This window comes from Mycteria americana, chromosome 1 (assembly GCF_035582795.1).
Source record: "Mycteria americana isolate JAX WOST 10 ecotype Jacksonville Zoo and Gardens chromosome 1, USCA_MyAme_1.0, whole genome shotgun sequence".
Lineage (NCBI taxonomy): Eukaryota > Metazoa > Chordata > Aves > Ciconiiformes > Ciconiidae > Mycteria > Mycteria americana.
This window is the reverse complement of record NC_134365.1, coordinates 122,493,104-122,517,050: the sequence shown is the minus strand read 5'-3', so window position 1 is coordinate 122,517,050 and position 23,947 is coordinate 122,493,104. Positions and strand designations below refer to the sequence as shown.

Genomic DNA, 23,947 nt, shown 5'->3' with positions numbered 1-23,947 from the left:
GTGCAGGACCTTGGGCCACAACAGCTGCAAAGCCATGAAGCATGCGCCCTGCCCGTATGCCCTGCTTTCCCTTCAGGAAGGGGTTTCTGCCCCACAACCCGGCGGCCTGACCGGGGGCAGGGAACGGATGGGGCAGACACAAAGGGTTTGCTTTCGTCCTGCACCAGGGGTTATAGCTCGGCCGGCTGACCTTCTGTGTGGCCACCACTTGCCTTCTGGCCCCATCTTCAGTGGTCCCATCCTGAGCAGCTCGTTATTCCCCGCCTTGCAGGAAAAACTGAACGACAGCTTGCGGGGCACATCCACTCTGCAGGAAAATGCAGAGCCTCACAGAAAGGCACTTCTTCTTCTCCCTGCACAGCACGGTGTTATCTTCTACCTGTCAGTAGTGAGGCAGTCATGAAAAGCCCAGGAGATGGGCGGGAGTCACCATGGAGCTGTGCAGGTCAGGGGGATGGAGCCCGGCCATTGGGACGCTGGTTTAGGCTCTGCGTGGGGCGGCCGGTGCCTGGGACCCCTCGTTGGATGGAGAGCATCTGCAGCCTCCCCGCGGGGATGTGCTACGGATGCGGCGAGCCAGGGCAGAGCTCACGTCTCCTTGCCTCCTGAAGGAACAGTGCCACCCAGACAAGGCTGCGATCCCTGGGAAATAATGATTGAAAACCAGGTTTAATATAACTCCCACTCCTTCCCTTCCAGCCTTATCTGCCTGGAAATGTTTGCTCAGCGCTGATTGATCTGAGCACCGTTATCTGGTACATAGCTTGAGATGCAGGTTTTGATGGAGCTTGATTGCAGTGCCAGAAAACCATTCACTCAGTTATGGCTCTGACAAACGGATCCCTATGAGCTGCTGAGTTTAATGTGGGTTTTTTTTATCTATTACCAGCATGTTCCTGTTGTGGGCTGCTGAGAGAGCAAAAGCCAAGGGGAAGGTACCTAAATAGCATATTTTTGATCTGGCTGAAAACAAGGGCTGTCAACAAGAAAGTTTCAGGTCATTGGGTTAAAACCAAGTACACCAAAGCTACCAAATTTAAAACCCAAAGTACTGTGTTGTCCTCTTTTTGTCTCTTCTCTGCATTTTAAAGAAGCACCAGTATTTCTCAGGGGGAAAATAGTTCCCGAAACACTTCCAGCACGTTTCTAGAAAGCTTGCAGGATGCTTTTCCCCAGAGCATCAGCAAAGGAGAGATCCGGAGCCAGCAACCTGAATTTGCCAGTGAGTGCTCAGCCCAGGTGCCACCTCTGCATGGCCGGCGAGGACCAGGGCAAGGGCTGGTGCCGCACCACCCTGCGTGGCAGCTCGCGCCCGCAGCAGGGCTGCACCCCACCTCGCGGGACCCAGGCTGGCAGACGCACCGTCGGAAGCCACGGGAGGTCCAGCTGGCAAAGGCAGAGCCCTCGCTGACAGCCTGGGAGGCGAGATGAGCCTATCTTGTGGGCAATCGCCCACGCTGCCCCGCATGTGTCCTGCTGAGCCCTGTACAGAGCATGAAAACCAAGCTTAAGTCTTCAGAATTTTCACCTGGTTTTCAGTTGGCTTTGAAGGCAACAGAGCTGAATCATTACCGGCGTATCATGGTCGATACAGGCTGTGGCGCTAGCCCGTGCCCGTGATTTTTAAAGACGCATTTGGGGCATGGCAACACCAGCAGGAACAGCTCCTACCCCTTTTTTTCCTGGAGCAGAAGGCTCCGAATCCAGCTGGACACAACAAGCTAATGGCGTTGGTATAAATGGGATGCAAAGGGAAATCTGAGGCAGTATTACCTTCAAAGAGATTGAAAATTCAAAAAAGCTCAATGGAAATGAGATCATTTTTTACATCATTCCTCTTTGAAATGTTTCCTCTTGGTTTCAAGATGAATTCCAAGAAGTGAAACATGTTGTTCATGAAAGAAAAAAAGGCCATTCAGTGAACATTTATTTCTTTAAAAACCTGGAACTGATCTATAATGCATTGCCATGTCAGCATCGGAAATAAAATGGTAACTATTTTACCTTTTTCTTTTTGCAGGGAAACCTTGTTTATCAGCACAGTCCTCCATCCACCTGCCCGCAACCCTGCTCTACTACAGTACTTTCTGTTACCTAAGAGTATTATTAGCAGTAGTTCAGTAAAATAAGCAAAACCACTGCCTCCACAAATATTTATCAATGCCTTTTAAATATTGGTACCTTAGAAAATCTACAGGTCTTTTTCCGTGTTGGGTTTTTGGGTGGGTTTTTTTCAGGTGAATGACAGAATACTGGTAGCTGATGTCCATCTTCCCCGTGATTTCCCAGGCGAATTAGACAATTCACACTTTGTGTCTCCTATACGGACAGCTTCCAGCTTTTCTCCTTTGTTGCTCGAGGGCCTGTCCGGCACGTGAGGAGGGGAACTCGTGGATGGGAACCCAGCCTGCAGAGCAGGGGGTGCGACTCCCTGCTCCCGGCCGGGGGGAGGCAGCTCCCCCGGGACCGCCGGGAGCTGCAGCGCTGCAGCCCCCCATGCTAGCCGGTCTGTCCCTCGGTCTGTCCTTCACCTGCCGCTGAAGCGCTCCTTTCTCAGGCGTGCCTGGCTGGGCTGGGATTCTCCCTTATTTTTGGTCGCTAGGCTGGCGCTCGCAGCACTCGCCTTTGATAAGGGGCACCCTGAGTGTATTTAAGAGTCACTAAATAAAATAAGTAGCCAGTGGGACAGGGAGCAGACCCCACTCAAATGCCAAGCCGAAAAGCCCCGCTCCTCGTCCTCTGTCCCCTCGGCAGCCGCAGCTTGGCTCTGCCGGACGGCAGCCGCGGAGCTCGGGTCTCTCCGCAGCCAGGATTGTCACGACTTGCGTGTTTAGCTTTAGCCCTCTGCCACCCTGCCCCATGAAAGACGAGCTTGAAGACGCAGACAGCGTGGGAGCGTACACAGTGTCCAGCTGCGTATGTACGTATTTATTTCTCATTGCTCGCTTGCCAGGCAACTTTTTATGAATGGCATTTTTTCATCATGAAAAGGATATTTAAAAAAAAAAAGGGCAGATATTTTCAACTTGCTCTGCTTATAAGCATTTTATCTTATCTCTAGTTTGTATTCCCCCTCTCAACCCTCCTTTTTCCAAGAGAACGAAACCGTGATCTGCCCCAGATGAGGACATGTTGTGCGCACCCAGACACGGGGGTGTCAGCACCCCCACAAGCTCCTCGTTTGCACACGTCAGGCCAGGAAAAGTGGCTGCCCGCAAGTTCGAAGCTTATTAATCTTTAATACAGCACAGCAAAACATAGATGAGCAATAAATGTACCTGTCCTTGTATCCTCTTACCCATTAAATCAACTCCCTCCTTTTTGGGATTCAGGAAATGGAATTGTAATTAAGAAAGAAAAAACATCTTTCTGTCTGGGAGCAGTCCTCGCGCTAACCGCTGCAAAACACGTCCCATAGCGTTTTACTGAGCAAATGAATGCTGCCCGTTTGGTTCAGCCCGCAGCTCCGCAGAGCGCAGCTCCGTCCATCGAGGGCGTTCACCTGCGCACAGCCGCTAAGGACGCAGACCTCTTCTGCTGGTGTTATTTAAGTCTCGGGATAATTAAGTACGTCAAATTCATGTTTTCCCACTCTGATCCCCAGGCTCAAAAACGTAGCAACACTAGGACTACCACCAGCCTCCTTTCCGGCGCACGCTCGAGCATGCAAACGCTGTGGTTGGGCAGATAAAGCGCACTTCCGTGGGGGGTATCCACAGCAGCCTTGCTGCCTCCACGCCGCGCGATCTGCGCAGTCATCGCAGGGAAATTAAAAATGAATAAAATGCAACAAAAACGTATGGTGGTATAGCAGTGCATGACGAATGCCTGAGAGAATTGCGTACACCCAAATCGTCAGTATTGGGCTTCAAATATTAAACCATCAAATCTCTAAGCAATTGGAGACTGCAGTATCTCTAGCGCAGCGAGCGTAAGGTTTCCGCTTAAAGCATCAAACTGGGACGTCTACATTTTCATCCTCCCCCAAATTTCTAAGTACATAGTATTGCGTTTCTTGTGGTCCTGGAGGTAATCGTGAAGCCTTGCTACTCGCTACTATAGAAAAAGACACCTGGGGTAAAAAAAAAAAAGCAGCTGATGCACTTCCTTAGTTGTCTAAGACGATTTTTAATGGCTGCCATTTCAAACCTAGATAGCTCGGTAGCTTTAAATAGGTACATAATGCACTTTCCTGCTATATTTTGAACGTTAACCCATGCCCTCTGCAATGTACTTGGTACACGGCACGTTAATATGAAGTGACTTTTTAGGACCATCTAGCCTTTTCCACCCCACTCCGCAAGTCAGCTGTTTCGCTATCTATGCCTACCCTATATGAAACAACAGCTATCCATCTACTTTCTTATTTCCCTTGGCCCCCCTCAAAATTTCACACGTTAGGTCCCAGCTTTCACAGCGTTATGGTCAGCCACAAAATGAAGACAGACAGGACAAGGGCTCATGGCAGCCCCAGCGAGTTATGGGTTCCGGATACAGCAACAGGCGCCAGACCAACAGCTTCAGAGATCATTTATCTCCAAAAAATGGTACCGTGACAAACACAGATCAGTAGCGCTATCATCCAGGCTGAAACGACAGCAAATCCAGTAATCCACCAATGCTGGGCTCAACTTTGCCTCTCGGCGCTCGAAGACTTACCTGGGGGTGGCCAGCAGGCAGCGGGCGGGCAGCCGGGCAGGGCAGGGCAGGGCAGCTCCTCCGGTCGGGTGGCTGGGAGCAGCCGACAGGCTCAGGGAATCCTGAATTCCCTGCCGGGTGGTCTCCTTCCACTGCTGAGCCGCAGAAGCTCCATGGGGCTGCGCTCGGCAGCTCTCGCGCCCCAGCTCTGCTTCCACCCTCTGTTCTGGCTGCACAGGGGACCTAAAATACCCCACAATGCAAAACCCACCCCGCACCTCTTTTGCGGTCGGAAGTTCCCTTTTTGGCAGCTTCCTGCTGCAGAGGGTGTCTCCAGACCCCTGCACACAAAGGAGAGAGAAGAAACGGCTCCTTCTAACAAAATTTCAGGCAAAATTTGACGTCATTGAGCTTTGCTTTTGTGAAACCTTTTTTTTTTTTATCAAATTTCTTTAGAGGAAATGACTCATTCCCTGGAGAGATAATTTTTTTTCTGACTCCTGGAGAAGTCATTTTCCATTTTTCAGAGAAAAAATTCATCCGACTCATGGAAAAGAATTGCTGGAATCATTATTTTTGCCCAAAAGGCAGCTGGGGTTTTTTCTGTGAGCGAGCCATGTCACTGAGAGACAAAAGCCTCCCCCTGCTCCCTTGGGTACACCATTTGCAGACAATTTCTTCTGCCAGGCTCTCGCCCTCCGGTGCCCTGCCATCTTCTATCGCAACCTAACTGGCATGCCAGTGGGGTGGGGTGTTTTAATATGTCCACAAGTACAGCATCCTATCGAACCTTTATCTTTACTAGTCTCGCTGAGGTTAGGGAGAGTTTACTGGGAGACGCACAGTTCACGAGTGATTTTCCATTAGCCTAATTTGAGGTATTAGCAACCGACCACCCTCAATGGCAGCATCTGATGAGTGCCTGGTGAGCATAACCCTCCCCTGCTGCCTTCCGGGTCAGACAGCGTTGTGCCAAAGCAAGTGGTCATGAGCCCCCAGCTCCATCCTGCAAAAGCTATTTGCTTGGCAAAGGCTTGATCAAACATAAGGGACAAGTCACTGTTCGAGAGTGAAGCCATCTGTCTGATAAGTCATCTCAATGCCGCGTTGCACCAGTATTTCCAAGGCTGCTTCCTTCCATGCACGCATCTGCAACAGCACCTGATTTCAACAGGTGACGAACGAGCCGGCTTCCCATTACACCCCATGACCCCTCAGTGGGTAAAATATAGAAAAATAAGCACAAAACCTTGGTTTATAGGCGGTGCCGTTGACCTCTTGCAAGTGAGCAGAAGAAGGCTTTACATTCACAGAGGCACTTGCTGTTTCGGCGCAGGAGGCTGAGAAAGGGACTTGGCAGCTATCGCCCCTGGAGCTGCTTCTCCCCGTTCTGGGGCAGGACCTGCTGCCCAGGTGCCACCCCACTGGGTGACGGCACCAAGCGAGGAAGAAGAACTTGCTGAGTTTCTGCCGTCAGCTTCTCATCTAAAAAATACAGCCCTACAGGCCACCCTTTAGAAGTCTCTGACCCGCATCTGCAGCATGTCGATAAGCCCTGCTGCCAGCTTTTGGGACTCGGCCGCACCCCGCGGGTTACTATCGGGTGGGCCTGTTTGTAACCCAAAGAGGCTTCGTCACCTCCCAGGGGATGATCTCAGCACACATTTCTGAGTCCCGCTTGCTGACGCCGATGGGGATCGAGTGTCTGCCAGGCCCTCGTGATGTTTGAATAGTAGCGGACAAGACTTCAACATGCACCCTCAAGACACCATGCACCAAAATACCTCTGTTTTTAGCATGAGTCACTTGAGCGAAGATGTTGATGCTGACATTAGGAATAGTAACAGTCAGGCAAAGAGCACTACAGGTTAAAAATGTACTGCTAAGAGCAGGAGTGCAGAACACTTTGCTAAGGACATACAGCACTGGTTGAATTCACTCTCTTCGGCTACCTCTAACACACTACAGATATCCCTAGGTAGCAGATTTTCACCAGTGAAACCCTGGTTGCTAAGAGCAGCCGTTTTCTCAAGGGAAGTTCCCAGCTTCCTTGCAAAGTCCTGCAAAGCCTCGGCGGTGTCACCGCAGGGAAAAGCCGCGCAGCAGCGTGGAGGGGACCTGTCATTCCCTGCCTCACCAGCTGCTTCCTCTCTTCAGGTGAGAGACGTTTCCAGATCCTGGAAATATTCCTGCTGCGATCCTGTTTCTCAGCATGCCGGGCAGCCTGTCCTATATGTTCAGTATACACTGTCGTACCATCAGCCATACTCTTTCCTTGCTTTATTTTTCATGCAGTTCCTCATGACATCACGTACGATGTGCAATGTGCATCTGCTGAAGAGCAATTACTTCCCCTTCCTCTGGAGTAAGTTCTTTCTCCAGCTTTATGTTTTCTCTATTCCCAAGCACAAGACAACTGTCAATATCCACCATTTTTTGGAATTCCAAACCTGGAAATTTGGGAATTTTGGTGGACTACACCAACCAAGGTCTTGTCACCTCCTCTCGTAAATTAGACCATGCAAGCCCCTGATACCTGGAACAGCTTTTCCTCAATCTCTCAGTGTGAATTCATCCTTTTTGACCAGGGGTTCAAACATGACACGGTACCTACCCCGGAGGAGGTGCCACTGCAGCGCTTTGCAATGTTACTCAGTATTCCCTTCACTTCTGAAAATAGCTCCTTAGCACATCTACTCATCACATTTCTCTTTGCCACCGCTGCATCACATTACAGTTCCTCGTGGCTTGGAGATGAACCCATGCACGCAAGCCTTTCTCCTCCTGTGCCAGTCCCAGGAGGATGGGCTCCCAGCTTGTAGCAGAAGTTCTTATTTGCCCACAAAGCTCATGATGCTGGTACTCCATACCACCAACTTTTGTCTCACTTCGGTCCTTCCGGGCCTTTCACTTCTTTCTGGGCCACTGTCCTGTTCTCCTCCACACCAGCAATGCTCCCCAACTCCTCGCCAGTGCCAGACTTCATCAGCACATACATCTTGTGCTGGGGCCACCGGTTAAACGTGATCCCCAGGACCCATCCTTGGAGGCCATCGCTACCCTAGGCACGTCCCTGCCAGCTCCATGGGTGGCTGCCCTGCCCCTCCTTCCGCACCACCTTCTCCTCTCCCAGGGCTGGGCGTCAGGCCGAGGCGTCCTCGCCACCTCCAGCAAGAGCCGGGCACTACATCACCCACCCCGCCACGGTCGTCGTGGCTGGGTGACTCCCCATACAGATTTTGGCCACCCAGTCCCCCGAGGTTCTGCCAGAGCTGCTTCCTCCGGCTCTTGCGTTTGCCTGCGATGGGCCACACCGGCAGCTGCCCTGACACCAGCCCGAGGCTGGCCAGAAGCTGAATATCATTTTCTTCTACTGCCTCTAGCTTTCATCAAAATCTGATTAGGAGCACATGGACGCCAGTCCCAGACCCATTTAAATTGGATGTAGCCAATATTAATGCAGCACACCACATCATTAAATCCAGCAATGCTATAATCCTTATGAAAAAGTACTGGAGCACATAGAAAGCCAAAACTCCTCTACCACACCGTGCTCCATTGTTGGCTGCTGGGAATCACTCACGTGCAACGACCAGAAGATGCTTCTTAGCCCAAAGGGGATTTTTGCCCCCATTTTCTTTCTCACTTTTCTTGCTTTTCCTTCCCTCCACCCCAGACCAGGTAAGAAACACCACTGAGTTAGTGCCAAGCTTTCACACCTGAGATGCTGCTGCTAAGTTAGCTGTAAGGGCTGGAACAGCACCCCTTTTTTGGGAGCCCAGGAGAAGGACCACCGGAACCCCAGCCCTTTCCAGCTGCCACCCCACAGCCCTGCTGCCTGCGACTTGCTGTGCCCAGCACGTCAGCTGGGGCTGCCGCTGCGGGGATTACTGTCTCCCTGCCCAGAGGGATGCTGGAAGAGGATGCATCTGCTTTACTTGTTTCTTTGGAGCTTATTGTGGAGGCGATTCATTTTTGTTAAAAACAAAAATTAAAAAAAAGGAAGAAAAATCCCCATGGTGAGGGGAGGGGAAATACAGGCTGGGGAGCAAGAAAGGAGGCAGCTCGTGTGCTTTGCTCTGCCTGGCAAGCCCTGGGACTGCTAACTTTATCAGGGTAATGTGATTGTGAAGGCTAAGGGCAGCGATAGCAGGCTTCACCATTGCTCAGCGTGCTGCTCTGGCTCTGCGCCCACATGCAGCCTCTGCTGGTGGGTGCTGGGGGACAGATTTTTGTCACGCACTCACACACAAATGCTCCTCTGGCACGGTAAGCCGCTATTAAGAAAAACTATATCAACTCTCTTCTGGCCTTACTGCTCAAACATTGTAAAGCTTGAAGGTCAAAAAGGAATAAAACATTTCCCCAGAAAGCTGGAAATTGGAACTGAGAGAAAAATGGCATCCGTCCAGCATCCCATCCTTAAAGTCAGCAGAGCGGAAACCACCGTGCTTTGCTACCAGCTCCATGGCCATCGCTCCGCGTGGGCAGTCAGCTGGAGGCCGGGTGCTCTGGCTTTGACAGCTACCCTCACCCCTACCTTTGTGCACTCCCGGCTCCGCTGTATCCCAGTATCTACCTCTGAAGTCATCTCCCGTGCTCACTGGGACTCCTCTGTCGCAACAACCCCTCCAAGGCTGCTTTTGCAGGACAGGCAGCACGTGACTGCAGCAGGAGAGGTAAAGTCCTCCCGGCCCAAAGATGAGAACAGGTCTCAAGTGCCCAGCTTGGGCCACCATCAAGTCAGCTTAAACTACTGAGCGTTGCTGACCAGAGCTGTTTGCAGGAGCAACAGGATAGTTTTTATTCTAACGTTGAAAGCAGTATGCTTCACCAGCTGCCAGCTGCCATAGATGGGAGGAAGGCTTCCTCGGGCTCCCCTCCAGCCGTGGGTACCTCCCAGCCATCTGACAGGACCCAGGAGGTTGACCCTCCCCAGGGGTCCCCTTCTGGTGTCCCCAAGGTGGGGACAGCAGTTCTGGGGGGTGCGTGGGGACTTGCATCAGCTGGGTGCTGAGCTAGTGACTCGGGAGAGGGGAAAGCACCCACAGCAGCACGCAGCTGGGGGGCTTCTGCAAGGTTCTGTCCCGGGCAAGATTTCTCTTCGGTCTTTGATCTGCTAAGCCCTACTTGGGTGCTAAGCAGTTAAGGAAAAAAAAAAAGTTCTTCTAAGTCCTTGCATTGTTTTCTGCCTCTAGGCTTCCTTTTCTGGGGTTACATTTTCCTGAAGGATTACGCTGAAAAAGTAGAGATGCTAACGCCTTTCTTCCACACCTATCAGCAAAGTCACAGATCGCTAACAGGAAGGCACTCTGTGTGACATCCTTTTCTAGTTACATAAAGAAGTAGGTTCTGTAATTTCAGAAATATGTTCTAAACTTTTTCAGTGAAATAGGAAACCCAGATAAGTTCTGTTCAGCTTCAAAATATATTGCTTAGTAAATGTGTAAGCCACATGAATCTGACTTCTGTCAAATGACTGTAAACATACACATATTTTGGAGGACAGCTTGTGACATAGCTGTGTGTAGATACATCCTTGTTAAACTCTGAGAGAATGGAGACACTGACATAGTTGATATTTTTTAAGAGGAATCCTCAAAGACCTGTTTTGCAAGTGCAATTCTGATCTAGGCCACTGAGCAACGAAGAGGGAAAGGTGACCATTTTTTCTCTAGGCTGCTTAATAGTAGAGTTAGGTAAGAAAGCAGTGAAGAGATAATGTAAAGGAGAAGGTGGTTTTGATAGCTGTCAGATACCAATATGATGGGGAAAAAAGTAGAAATAAACATTTTAAATGTGGAATGGACAACTCAGAAGCAAAACCTTATCAAAGAAAGAAGATGCAGTTATACTTTCATCTTTCAATCAGTGCATTGATACTTTGATTTTATTCCCATAAATTTTCTACAAATATTTTCTCACTTTCATAGGGAAAGTAAGGTGTAAGGAAGTTAACTGAATAGTCTGCGGTCAAAAATGGTTTTGGACAGGCTGGTATCAAAACTCAGCTTCTTTAAACTTCGTGACAACTTTATTCCTCACAAATCAAACATCCTGAAAGAGAAAGGTACTGTTCCTCAAAGAAGCTGTGGTCACTGTAAAGCAGTTCCAGGTGTTCTCAGAGATTCATCCTTCACCCCTCTGAGATAAGGACTCCATGGTTCCCTCCTACTTTTATCCCTGGAGGTATTTAAAAGATGTGTAGACGTGGCGCTTAGGGACATGGTTTAGTGGTGGAGTTGGCAGTGTCAGGTTTATAGTTGGACTCAATGATCTTAAGGGTCTTTTCCAACCTAAATGATTCAAAATATTTAGTAGCAGAAAGTCATCACCACATGCAAAACCATGGTTGGTATGTTCTGAAGCAGGGGAACGCACAGCAGGTAGTCCGCGTCTATTTTGGACTGTAGTGCCCTTGATCTGTGGTATTAAGTATGTCACCCTACCTCTGCACTTTACCTCCCCATGAGCAAAACAGAGACAGTAACTCATTAAGAATGAGAGTCTCAGCTGAGAATCGCCGTCTCCTCTGTTTGCTGTATGCATGGCAACAGCTTTGCAACTGGAGGAACAGCAAGCATTCTTCAAGATATTTAACATCAAACCACAAACTTCCAATCTGCCTTCTGAAGAAATTACTATCTTGAATTTTCAGCTTCCCAGACTGTTTGTCAAGCGTATTTCCAGCCTTCTGAAGTTGTCAAAGGATGCAGATAAATAGTCTTATCTCCTTTAACACTGATATTCTCACAGTAAACAGAAGACTATTAGGAAGTATTATTTAGAAGGCAGGTGAACAGATGAGGTGGCTGGAAAGGTGACCAGAAACACTGACTGGGGGCTAGTGCTGTATTGGCAAAATTATCAAACAGTTTAATTGCTTTCCAGTGAATTTCCCTTAGAGTTTTCTTAGGAGAAAACCTCTTACACAATTTGTTGGCTCAGAAGTGCTCTCATGCAAGAGACAACATGGCACAGGTTGCCTTCTGGACCTATTATTCAAAACCCTTTATTACTAGCAACAGAATGAAGCTCCTGATATTTATTTTCCTAGAAAACAAGCCATTGACTAGCCCTGTCTACTTAGTTGCCTTGTGATGATATTGCAGCTGCTTCTTTTACACTTCAGCAGTCTGTTAAACTTTACAATCAATCGTTTTAAAGTGCAAACAGCCACCATCCTATGACATACATGGATCTGTAGAAGCAGAGCTTGAAGCCTTTCTGATTTTAGCTTGTTTCAGTATACTAGATGTTTATAACATCAATCATCCAAGGAAAATACTTTACATACCTAAGCGTCACACAAAGCAGCGTGCCGTTTTGTGTTTAACTGTGGTGTACCGGGATGATTCTGCATCCACAGTTTCCTGAAGCATGTGAAATGCCGTGTACCAGGTGCGCCCTGTTAACCGACTGCAGTTGCTTTCTCCCAGTAAAATATAAACTATATAAAAATGCAGACAGTATGTTTTCAAATGCATTTAAGCCAATAGTTCACATATTTGTGCTACTGTGCTGTAGTTAGTTAGAAAAGACTTAATTCTTTTCCTAGTCGCATTATATTACTGCAGAGTATTAAGCTTACGTAAGCAGAATTAGGGTTACGGCTAAAATCACCGAGCAGCAGTTAGCTTTCCGTTTATCCTTTGCATACTCACAACCTCCTTTTTGTCTGGCAGAAAAGATGATCAGCACATGCTAAAGAGCATTATCCCAAGGAACGCCCCAAAGAGCTGTGTTGTGAGTACGACCACCCGCTAGCCCGTCTGCTTTTTCACTGCACACTGAGCATAACCTCAGTCACCAGCTGAGGACCAGGGGAGCGCGTCACTCCTGTACGGGAGGCTTAGCATTCCTCACATTCCCTGACCGGCTTTCCAGATTATACCCTCTCGAGAAGATGGTTGCCATATTTCTGCCTTAACAAGTAATACCCGAATATGCAAGGTGTGGTGTTTTTGTTTCAAGCCCAAAGCCTGATGTATCAAGTAGGCGCAGGCTCTTTCTTCTGTACATCGGTGGAAGGAAAAGTGGCGTCCATGGTTCATCAGCTTTACAAAGCTCAGAAAGTCCAGGGATACATGAAGGATACCACGAACACGCCGGCTGTTGCACAACACACACTCACGGTGTTGGATTTACTCCATTTTCAAAGTGATTAACAGTTCTGTTTTCATTTTGTCTACCATACTCCCAAAAGACCAGCCTTTTGCTCAGAACTACTGCAGCTATGACTGGCACCGCAATTCAGCTGCTGGAAAATGGGGAGTGTTTTCCCCAGGAAGAGTAATCACCTGCAGGAACATATGAAATGGTCAGATCAGTGGCTCGCCTAACCCGGTCCTGAGTCTCTGGAAGTGGAAATGGACAATGCTATTTAGGGAGACCAAGTTCACTGTAATCCATTTCTTCTGCGCCCAGTCCCAGCGTCCACGATTCACTGGATGAGGGATATCGGTGGGCACATCCCAGGCTGTAGTATCCCCTTACGAGCTTCCTGTTCCTGACATTGCCCAATACCTTCTTGGGCCTGTTGACATTGTCAGTCTCCATAACGTCCTGTGACAACAAATTCTAGAAGTTCCCAACCCACCGTATAAAAAGTACTCTCTTTTATCTCCTTTAAGCTGACCTACTAATTTCATTGTGGCTACTAACCGTGTATACTAATTTTCATTATAGTATTGCAGGATTTTTTGCCTAACAGTTCTGCATCCGTCTCATTCATTGCCTTTATGATTTTTGGAAATGCTTTGGCTTCCTCTCCAAATGGAAGTCTTTTCAGTCTCCTCATGGCAGCTGTTTCATCCTCTCTAATTGTTGTTTTCTCTGTACCTCTTCTTATGCCACTACGTTCTTCCCTGAGACGCAGAGACCAGACTGCACGAAGTGCTCAAGATGTCGACTCAGCAAGGCTTTATACGGCAGCAAAGTCATGCCGTCCTCCTGATGGTGCCCAGCATTTTCCTGGGTCTTGGCCGCTGCTGCATGTTGAGCTGATGATTTTGGTGAGCTGTAAGTGAGGACTCCAAGGTCCTTCCCTCAGCTGGACCTGCCAGCTCTGAGCTCAGCATCACCTACAAGTGTAAGAACAGCGCAGAGAGGACTGCTTCCCCATCCACCCCCTCCCAACAATTGCAACTTTAGATGTATCCTGAACAAACACAATATACCCACTCAGGACATTCAGAAAACCTCCACAAATTTTTCTTCCACTTTATTTGTTCAGTTATTGTTCAAGCACTCACGGTATAGGAGGTCTCAGCTTGAAAAGCCAGCCTCTTCTTGATCAGAGTTAAACATAAATTTGTGGTTCCTTTGGAGATTGTTTTGCTATGAAGCCATGGGCTACTTTGGCAATAAGCATTTCTCATCCCCTCCCTTCCTCTATAAGCAGTTTTTATAAATCTCATAAAAAGTAATTGGACGAGGGACTGAAATCCAAGCTCCATCTTCCTCAGTGAAATTCTAACCAACAGTTATAGCGTGAATATGGGTTAATTTTCTCTGCTTCCCTGGCCCAGTGAATATGGATGTATCCATGAAGACTGACAAGGCTTCAGTAGAAGGGACTGGGACATCTCTTTCCTTCAATGCAGATTGTGTATCCTCATGGCTGGGGTCTTATACACAACACCAGAAACATCAGCAGGAACGTAAGGCAAGGTGAAGGACTTTGTATAGCCTACAACTGTAATGATGGAGAAAACTTAACTTTACAGATCTTAGCGCAGCTTGCTAGGGTTAAATTAATGCTTTTGCAGACAAAGAACAGATATGACAGAAAACGCATTTATTTAAACTGCTGTACAATGGAAGTCTCAATCATTTGCAAAAGCCGGCTGAGGGAGAAGTGACTCACATAGCTTGTATACAGGAAGCCTCTTTGAGGTTTCCAGTGCTGAATTTTTCTCTGAATACATCACTTGTGTGAGTGCAGTTATCTGCTGAGTGGCAGCACTGTGTCTGGCAGTAGATAAACATGGAGAAAGACATGGTTCCTGCCCTGAGGAGTTTATAATCTAAAATGTGACATGGACAATACTATTCCAACATATAACAATCAACTGAAATATCATCAGTCAGATATAAGAAGACCCATTTTAACAAGCAATTGGAATACCAAATATATATATAAAGGCCACAGGTAGGACAGAGTGGTGTCTTTGTTCTGTTATATATTTATATGTTCATATGTCTACAGGCGTGAAAGGTAGTGATGTTTTGCTTGAGAGAGTGATTTTATTTTCTTTGGTGGGGCTGCTCCAGCTTGTGCTTCCTGAACAAAAATAAGGAAAATTAGATTAGAACTTAGCACTCCTTCTGTGATTTTACATGTCTGAACACTGGACAACATTGGCATGAATTAATTCCCATGCAACAGAGGAACCCAGACTGGGAGAGGTAGCATGAAAGAAATTATGGATTTTCTGTCCTGTTGAGGCACTGGGTCTCCACATCAGCGTACGGTTGGTGAAACCTATGGCAGCTACCTCAGAGGCAGAGTTAGCTGGGAATCCCACTGGTTCTAGAAAGAGCTTATCACACTCTATGTGTGCAATCAAGAGAGAGTCCCACCACCCAAGGAAAAATCTGCTGGAAATTCCAACTTTCTTGTAGGTTAACAGTTTTTCCCTAGTAAGTGATTGTTTGATCTTTATTTCTGTGCAGAAGAGAAGAGACAGTAGGAGGAAAAAGAAAACCTGAAAATTACATTTGGAACCACATGCTGACAAAACTTAAGTGAGCTGGATGCTCATACATCTATACAGGCACAAATTCTGCCTCCCAGGTACTTCCTGGTTTGAGGTTTTAAAGTCACATTTGGCCTAGTTTCTAAGGCAATAAGAGTAATTTTATAGTGTGTCATATTTCTGGTCAGGCTCCTCTCCCTTCCCTGTTTTTTTTTTTTTTAACATTTCAATTAAATTTGAGAGAGGGCTTCATTTGAGACATGAAGCTCTTAAAAGTTTCAGTGAAATCAGTAGCTGAGTAAGAGAGGAGAGAGACAAATTCTTATCCCAGATGAAAGAGAAGCTGCAATGAATCTAACAGTTAAGTGTACTTTTGCCCATCAGTCGGGCACTTCGTGCATATATACTGACCACTCACGCAGTACACACCTAGCATGCTGCATTTTGCATTGCTCATACTTAGGGGTCACAGCAGAGACCTAGGGGATACCGTGGGAAGATGCTAAGGAATAAGCCCAAAGTAGATGTCAGAAGCCTGGCAGGGAGATGAAGGTTGTAAGAGCGATGGGCCTGCAGTATTTGGTGGATATTAGGGACCACGGAGACAGCTGTGTAGGAAAGTCAGCTTCATTGGTGCCACAGAAATGGGGAAAACTAACAGACTCATTCAGGGCAATAGTTCTGACCAACTGTTATATGTCAAACACATAATACCTTTTTTGGTTTTGGTACGCTCTTTCCATTCTTGTCATTGCATATAACAACAATATGTACAAAATGTTCAAGTTTATGTTATTTTAAGAACATTTGGAAACTGTGCTGGATATCTTAATAGTTACCTGAAAACCTGTTCAAGAAAGAATGTGTCATAGGAAGTGTACTAAGACTCTTCTTGCTCCTCCACCTCTTCCTTTTCTTCTCCCTCTTCCTGCTTCTCTTCTTCTTCCTTTTTTATGGAAAATAGTTGTAGTTATCATGTAGGAAATGAAGGAAAAATAAACCGTCTTGAAATGCAGAGCTCTGCTTTTGCAACTGTTATGTTTCTAGTAAATGCAATCTCTTTAGAGCTTAAAAAATAGAACAGAGGAGTAATGTATAGAGCTTTTACTCTTAACATGCCAATGTTCTAGTTTTGTGGAGTCAATAGGCAAGTCCTGGAATGTAAGAACCCTCTTCTTAGAGAAGTTACAACATGGTGCATGGTTAAGCTGTAAATAGATGTTCAAGATCAAAATGGGAATATGAAATATATGTAAATATGACAAAAAGTTTAGTATTTTTAATTATATGCTTTCTTGGAGCAGTAAACAAGTCAAGATTCATGGCATAGGAACTAGACTCCTGAATAATCTAAAAATCATTTGGAGTCAGATAATACAGCCTTGTTTCTGTTTCAAAAGTTCTTGTTTCTCTCTCTTATAAAGGAGAAATGGCACAATTTAAAGGCAATAGCCCTTTCCTTCAGTCAACCAAATGAAGTTATCTGAAAGCTAGCATTTATGTAACACAGACAACAATCTGTGTTTATTGTCTTTTAAGAGCTAGCAAATGAAGCTTTAAAGTGTAGTCCTGCTCTGAAAACAACTGAAAATATCATTGTAGGCTTCTCGGCTCCTTCTCTTCCAGTAAACTCTTGTTCAAAGACACTCCACCTGTGTGTATAAACAAGCTTTATCTCAAAATATCATACCTTCATATATTACCTAGACTACAAAAATTATGGGAATTTCTTCCTGGTGTAATCTACCAATCAAAGAACACATAATTAGTTTTCAGTCAGGACTGCAGGTAGTATATGAGCAGCACAGACCTTAGGTTTTCCTCTCAGACACATACTGTCTGTAAGAGAGTCACATCTGAGTCACTGAAGTAAAAACCTGCTTAAACCTGTGCTTGGGAATGGACCTGTTGTAATCAGATTCCTGGTCTGAATCATTGTTTTTCAGGGAAAACCATTGCACTAAGGGATCATCCCTGCCAAACCAGAAACGTAACACGAATGTCCGCACAGGTCAGCTGGATTAGAAGTTCTCGTGCTAAAGGAATATGGCCTCTTTCAGCGTCTTCCCCCAGGAAAGGTGCCTTTCATTAGCACTCTTTGAAACAGGGCCAGGCAAGCCCACAGACAAGTAACACCTTTCAGGTATTAACAACTTCAGTTCAAAATTCAAGTCAATTGCCTTTTACAGAAAAAATGGGTATTTTTCTTGCTTGAAGCATTAGTTAGTGGTGCCAGGGTGCACCAACCAGCCTTAACGGCCCTCGCCAGCCTCACCGGGAGTCCCTACGCTTTGCCCATGGGCCCAGGAGCTCCACTTCAGCTGCCAGGTCCACAATGCTTAACTCTGACAGCAGGCATGTGTATGTATACACATGTATGTATGCGTGTATTGCAGTTTGGAAGTGGGAAGATGTGAATGTGTCCTCTTATTAATTGCAGGTTTGCAGTGGAAAATAGCCTAAAGTAATAATTAGTTTTACTGGGAACACTGACGAAATATTCAAAGCATAAACTTGCAATGCTGGGCAAAGCAGGAAAGTGTGTAAGGATTTGCACCTGGGTCTTAAAAATTCTGGCAAGGAAAATATTTCCTTTATAGGCAGAACTGCCTAAATTGTCAGAATGACTCCTTCACGCTCACAACACTGAAAATGTAATCAGCATGGTGTCAGTTAGCGATTGTCAAAGATATAGCTGTCTTGGGAGTCCTTGGCAAATTTTATTAAAGAATCTGTGAAAGACAGTTTCTCTCCCATTTACAGTTTTTAATCATTAAAGGCCTATCTTTGTTCCCAAACAATAAGACTATGATATGACCAATCATTTTCTCTAGCAGAATAGAATACTAGTATATTTAGTTTCATGAATAAGAATTTACTATCTTTTGAGTGAAGTGATGAGACTGAAAAGGAATTAAATGCACACAAACAAAGATGAAAGCAAAATATCCAAATATACTATACCCCTGTTGCTGCATGTTCTTCCTTGCTTTCCTACAAAAGAGATACAAAAGAAAATGTTTAAAAGATAGATCGAAGAAAGAACATCAGAGGTCATACAGGCAAAACACAGCAGAAATTAAACACTGAATTTAGGAAAACTATGTGGAATTCAGTAGATTTATTTTGAGATAATATCCTCCAGATTAAAGTGCAAAGCACATTTAAGCTAAGCTTTTACTTTGAAAAAGGGCTATAAAATCATTAAAAGCTCCCTTTTTCTCAGTTACTTCAAATCAAATCTGCTTCATTGACAAGCAAAGCATTAGAGCTGGGGTTTGGTTTGCTTTTTCAGGTGTGGGGGGTGGGTAATTAGCTGCTCTACCAAATGAAAGTTAAATCAGAATTATACAGAATCTTATCTATGTTATATATCTTCACTTAGAATCTGGCTTGTGATTCTGTTAACTGTTGTAGGCTAACAGATGCCTTGGCTCAACAGTAGTGGGGAATAAGAAATCATACAAGCTGGTTTTAGACTGTAGATTGAGCAAAAGTGATGAAGAGAAGAGAGAGAAAAGAGAAAAAATATAAATGTACAGTGAATAGAATTTAATGTTAGATACCAAGATGGTTATTGGAGAGAAGGTATAATCTTACACAAAATCCCAAAGAGAAAGGGCAAATGGCATAGTACGATGCAGAAGGCATGAGCGGTTGATATAAGTTTGCATAGAATGAGTTGAGATAAGGAAGTGAGTGCAGTGCCAGGGTTTATATATGGCCTGGGGAATTGCTGAGACAGGATACAGACTTGCATTATGATATGATTTTTGAACATGTTTCTAAAATAATTCTGCCCTGAAGTGAGCCTAATCGGTACTGCAAACTGATTTAACTGGGACACCACTTAAAAAATATTCTAGCCCCCAAGCTAAAATCTAAAGTTAAAATCAGATAGTACAAATAAAGAAAAATTATTACCGTCACATCTAGTGACCAGCAGAGCCCTTGTTGTGCCATGTGCATAGGAGGTCACAGTCTTTTCATCAAAAAACTCAAAAACAAAGGGACAGACAAAGCAAGAAAAAGGGACACTATATCCAAACAAAATGGTTCCTCAACCTTCTCCATCAGAGGATGGGGATTAGGAATGAAAAAAGATTAGGAAGAAGTCAAGGATAAGCTTGATGAAGTGATTAGGGAAGGAAAGTATGCAACAGGTTTAAGGTGAAAAAAAAATTCATAATCTAAAGAAATCCTAGTGCAGCTGTCCCTTGGTGACCCAGGCTGAAAGCTGTTCCTGTTACTTACTACTGGATCTGTGTAAGGGACTTTCTATTTCGACATCTGCTCTGGGCTTTCCTGGATGCTTGTGTGAATGAGGGGCTGGAGCTGCTGAAGCCTAGGCAGCCTCATGTGAGGTGTGTGAAGAACGACCTGTTGCACTGTGCACTTATCCCTGCTGCTTTCAGGAGGCAGCTGCTGAATTAAGAGATTTGTTTTTCAGAGGGTTGCGGTCTCTCGCTGGTTTCCTCGGGGTCATTCCAGCGTGACACAAAAAGCTGGAGCTTCTGGACTCCTGCATCTCCCAGCAAGGGCAGCAGAAGCAGTAGGGGAGGGTTGCAGCCTCCACACGTACCCACATTGATCATCGGCTGCCATTCGTGCTACCGAGGCGTTGGAGGAGCCTTCTGAAATCTGAGACCCTCCATGCAGCTCCACAACTGACACAGTCACAGTTTATTTTCTTATCTCTCTTATGCTCACTGGCAAAGACTGAGATATCTTTACCTCGCCAAGACTCTTCCAGAATTTTTTCATAGCTCTGGCATTTCTCCTGCAAAGTCACTGGAGAAAAGCCGGCTGGGTTGCACCCCTCATCAGAAAGTCATTTTTAAGCTGGTTTGAAACTGAGTGCTAAATAAGGCCAAAATGCCAATACTAGATTCCCACCAGTATATTAATTCAGAAGCAGAACATAAAACTGTGATGTTTAAATTATGGCATTTTGATTTGAGGGTTTGTCAAAAGCGTAAGTTGACACTCCAAAAGGGACCTTACTACTGTTCAAAAGATGCAACTGTTTGGCTGCAAAACACAGTGGGCCGCTGATAAAAAGGTCACCCTTTCAGAACTCAGTATATAGAGACCAGCTCTTAATAAGCCAGAAGAAAACAAGACATGGGTGGCGAGAGCCCACAGAAAACATCTACTCAGTGTGGTCAAGCAGTCAAACAAGATGTGCTGGGCTGCAGAACAAGAGTAAGAGAGGGACATACTGAAAATACTGTGTTGATACTACATGTATCCTTTAGGACCTAGCATCCAGTGAAGATACTCCAATGGCAATCTGACAGTCTTTAAATGTATTTAACTTCATAAAACCCTGGCCAGGTAAGGTCTAGCTTTCTTTTATAAGGGTAAAATGAGATACAGAGACAAAAGGCGGAATTCACCTCACTGTAGCTGCCTCAAAGTTATTCTTCTTATCTAAACTCATCCTCTGTGTGCTGTCTGTAGTGAATGAGAATACCAGAATTTCTACAGAATGATTCAGGCCATCCCAACAGAAGTGATAATTAGGATGAACTGTGGCAAGATGGACAGATGCCACATCACTGAAGTGATTTGTCCTAGGTGACATGGGAAGTTGGTGGTGGAACAGGGTGAAAAATGGGGTTTGCACGTCCCCGGCAGGAGCCACTGGCACCTTGCTGCCTGCAGTGGTGAGTACCCTCTCTAAAAACGAGCAAGACAGGAACAGAAACAGGGCTTTTTTTCTTCCCATAGGAGCTAATATACACCTGGCATGATGAAGGTGGGTATCGGAGTTGGACAATTTCAGGAAGACTTTTCCTCCTTCTTATTTAAGACCATGTAAGAACATTTTGACACTGCCAAGACTGTGCAGGTGAAAGGGGAGGGTTTGTGAGACTAACCATATTTTATGCCCCCGTAACCACAGAAAGATCTGTTCAAACATACTGTCTTGCCTGGTGCTTGCTCCTCTGCCACTCCCCTCCCTGTAAAACTAAAGAATATGTTTTCCACTTACAGCTCCAATCCATTCTGTGAGAAATGGAGCAAGGTGTTTGTTGTATAGGAGTGGTATTGCACTATGTCATGACAAAACCTCTCATACACAGCTGCTTGACACATTTGCAGACGTGTTCCAGCGTTCTGTTCTCAATTGAAAAACATTAGAGTAGACTGCCAGCCAGAATGACAAGTAACCTAATCCACCCAGGGGATGCACTGCAGTTTTATGCTGGGCTTCTCTTAAGAGCCAAGGAAAAAGGTATTGATGGCACTCACGTGCCAGCAGAAATTCAGAGAGACAGGAAAAGTGCTTGGATATAATTTAAGGAGAAATTTCAGTTCCCACTGAGAACTGGCTCTCTTCATCGCCATTTTGAAATTTTAAATGTGACTTCCCAGTGCCTGAGACTTGCATGAGGCTGTGTAAAAGGGTGCTTTTCCAGCCTGACAATGAGTGGTTCAGTCATTGTTAACAAGGGTAACGGGGAAAGGCTTACAAAGAGGTGCTTCATCTGGAAAAACACTGCAGCTAGATGGAAAAAACCCCAAACACATTTGTTTTGGTCTTTAGTGAAAGAGATGATGCATTTGTGACAGATATTCCACTGGGGCCATCTGATCTCCAAACCACAAAGAAACCCAACAAGTGTAAGTGCTTGATCCAGCAGTAGCCCTGCCTCTTTGGCAAGAGAGTCATCTGACACTGAAACATCAAAATAAACCCATCCTTAAATGCCGAACTGTCAGAGCAGCAGGAGAAATAAAGCAGCTGGATCCCCATCTCCAGACGCAGGATCCATTTCTGCTTAGTCTCTACTCAGTCTGGAACCTGGCCAGTGACTTAAACACCCCACTGAGGAAGACACCAGCATACCAAAGAATGGCCCCTTTTTGCGGGATCCATCTACCTTTCAACCACAAGTACTTTACTGATGTTACCTAACTGCAGGATATTATACTAGAAAATTGAAGGAACTCAGATGGTTTCTTCCAAGAACCTTTAGCACTGCAGTTTGAGATCTGCCCATGTGACTGTAATATCAGACCATGATGCAGGCAGAAAAGATAACAACGGTCTTCCTTTCTGCATTGCCCAGGGGTTTCTGCATGGCCTGGATACAACACTGTCAGATCTGGCTTGCTGCAAACAGCAGTCAATGCTGGTACATGACAACAAACATTAACAACTAGATTTACGAGCACTGCAGATGCTGGCCATTGATAGCAGCAAATTTTTCCACACAGAGAGGACTCAGATGTCTAGTCCTAAATTATTCTCCATAACTAGAGTCTGGTTCCAAATGAGCATTAAAAAAAAAAGCTTATGGTAACAAGTGGCAAAAGGAAACTTAAATAAAGACAACTTGTTGTTCAAGATTCAGAGCAAAGATCCCTGGAGTTTTATCTAGGTTACATATCACCATGATGTCAAAGAAAATGCATCTGAAAGACAAGCAGGACCACTCTGCAATCAGTCTTCCCACCCTGAGGCACACTAGGAGGGCCTGTGGGTTTATGTTTCATGCGCTTAGCACAGGTAAACCCCTCATATCACAACGGGAAAAAGGAAAAATTACCTGTTGATCTTCTGATGGTGACTGAGCAGACTGAGCCTCTTCTTGAGCCTCTTCATCTGCCTTGTCCTCCGTGTGAGCCTCAGTTTTGTCTGTGGCATCAGACTTTTCAGTCTCCTGGCAGCAAAGGAGAAGTCATAGTTAGCCTCAGGGAACTATGAAAATTCATTTCTATGAAACTCTTGACTTTACAGTTTTGGGAGGTGTTTTTCTAATTTTGCTTCAGCACTCAAATGAAAATATACCCTTTTGGACATTTTCCTGTGAAAGGAACACTTGTTAGCACGTTGACCTGTTGGTAAAGGCATGGGGTTTGTGTAGGGAAAACATGAATTCAAGCACTTCTTCCTCTTCAGAGCATAGTAGCTTCTCTAACTTTGCTATGGAAAGTTTGATGGAAACCAATGCTCACCCTGATGGCACACTCTAGCTTCAGAAAAAAAAGCCTTTTTCACCAGCATGCATTCCAATTAAACTTCATCAAGAAGCTACAGAAAAACAGAAGTAATAAAGAATTTCATACATAGTCTCTTAACTTTCTTGTTTAAAATCATTAGGAAGCTGTTCCTCAATTCACACACAAATCTATCAGATCTATTCCAGCACTGTGAACAAGCACCTCCTAGAAGGCTCTTTATTTTAAGTCCTGTTGTGCTTTCAGCTAGGTAGCTGTGAAAGGTCACACTGGATCACACGCTATGTCAGATAAAAGGAGACCTATATGGCCTTGAGCGGAACAACAGAAATAGGATGAAATGCAATAGCATGAAGTGCAAAGTCACTTTATTTGGGACAGGTAGTTCTGGGACAGAGATTAGAAACGGATGTTTCTACTCCACTTTGGGAGCTTGTTAGCTGACGATCATCAAAGAAGAAAAAGATGGATGTATTTAAATAATCACAGAATAACTGAGCCACGAATGTGATGCAACAGTGAAAAATGTAATACATGTGATCCTCAGATGTTTGAGGTGAGGTACAGCTGGTGGAGCTGAATGTGAATATTAATGTCATTGTGTAAGGCCAAGGCAAAACCTCCTCTGGATCGCTCTG

General features: G+C 45.5%; 2 protein-coding genes across 6 annotated transcripts in view; both read right to left on the bottom strand.

Annotated features, from left to right (window-relative positions):
- The window catches only part of B3GALT5 (beta-1,3-galactosyltransferase 5), a 34,238-nt gene extending 21,783 nt beyond the window's left edge, over positions 1–12,455 (bottom strand). For 2 of the 5 annotated variants that reach the window (XM_075518861.1, XM_075518869.1), the window contains exon 1: positions 12,303–12,454. The gene's annotated coding sequence lies outside the window, so the exon portion shown is untranslated. Of the gene's footprint in view, positions 1–12,302 lie in introns of all 5 variants that reach the window. The other 3 variants (XM_075518930.1, XM_075518894.1, XM_075518835.1) reach the window with 3 other exon arrangements.
- Positions 12,456–14,420: 1,965 nt separating this feature from the next.
- Positions 14,421–23,947, bottom strand: part of SH3BGR (SH3 domain binding glutamate rich protein) — a 28,718-nt gene continuing 19,191 nt past the window's right edge. The window contains exons 4-7 of the mRNA XM_075518747.1: positions 22,898–23,011; positions 18,303–18,332; positions 16,178–16,284; positions 14,421–14,923 (exon numbers count right to left, since the gene is read on the bottom strand). Of these exons, the coding sequence (XP_075374862.1) occupies positions 16,219–16,284; positions 18,303–18,332; positions 22,898–23,011 (210 nt within the window). The 3' untranslated portion in view covers positions 14,421–14,923; positions 16,178–16,218. The remainder of the gene's footprint in view (positions 14,924–16,177; positions 16,285–18,302; positions 18,333–22,897; positions 23,012–23,947) is intronic.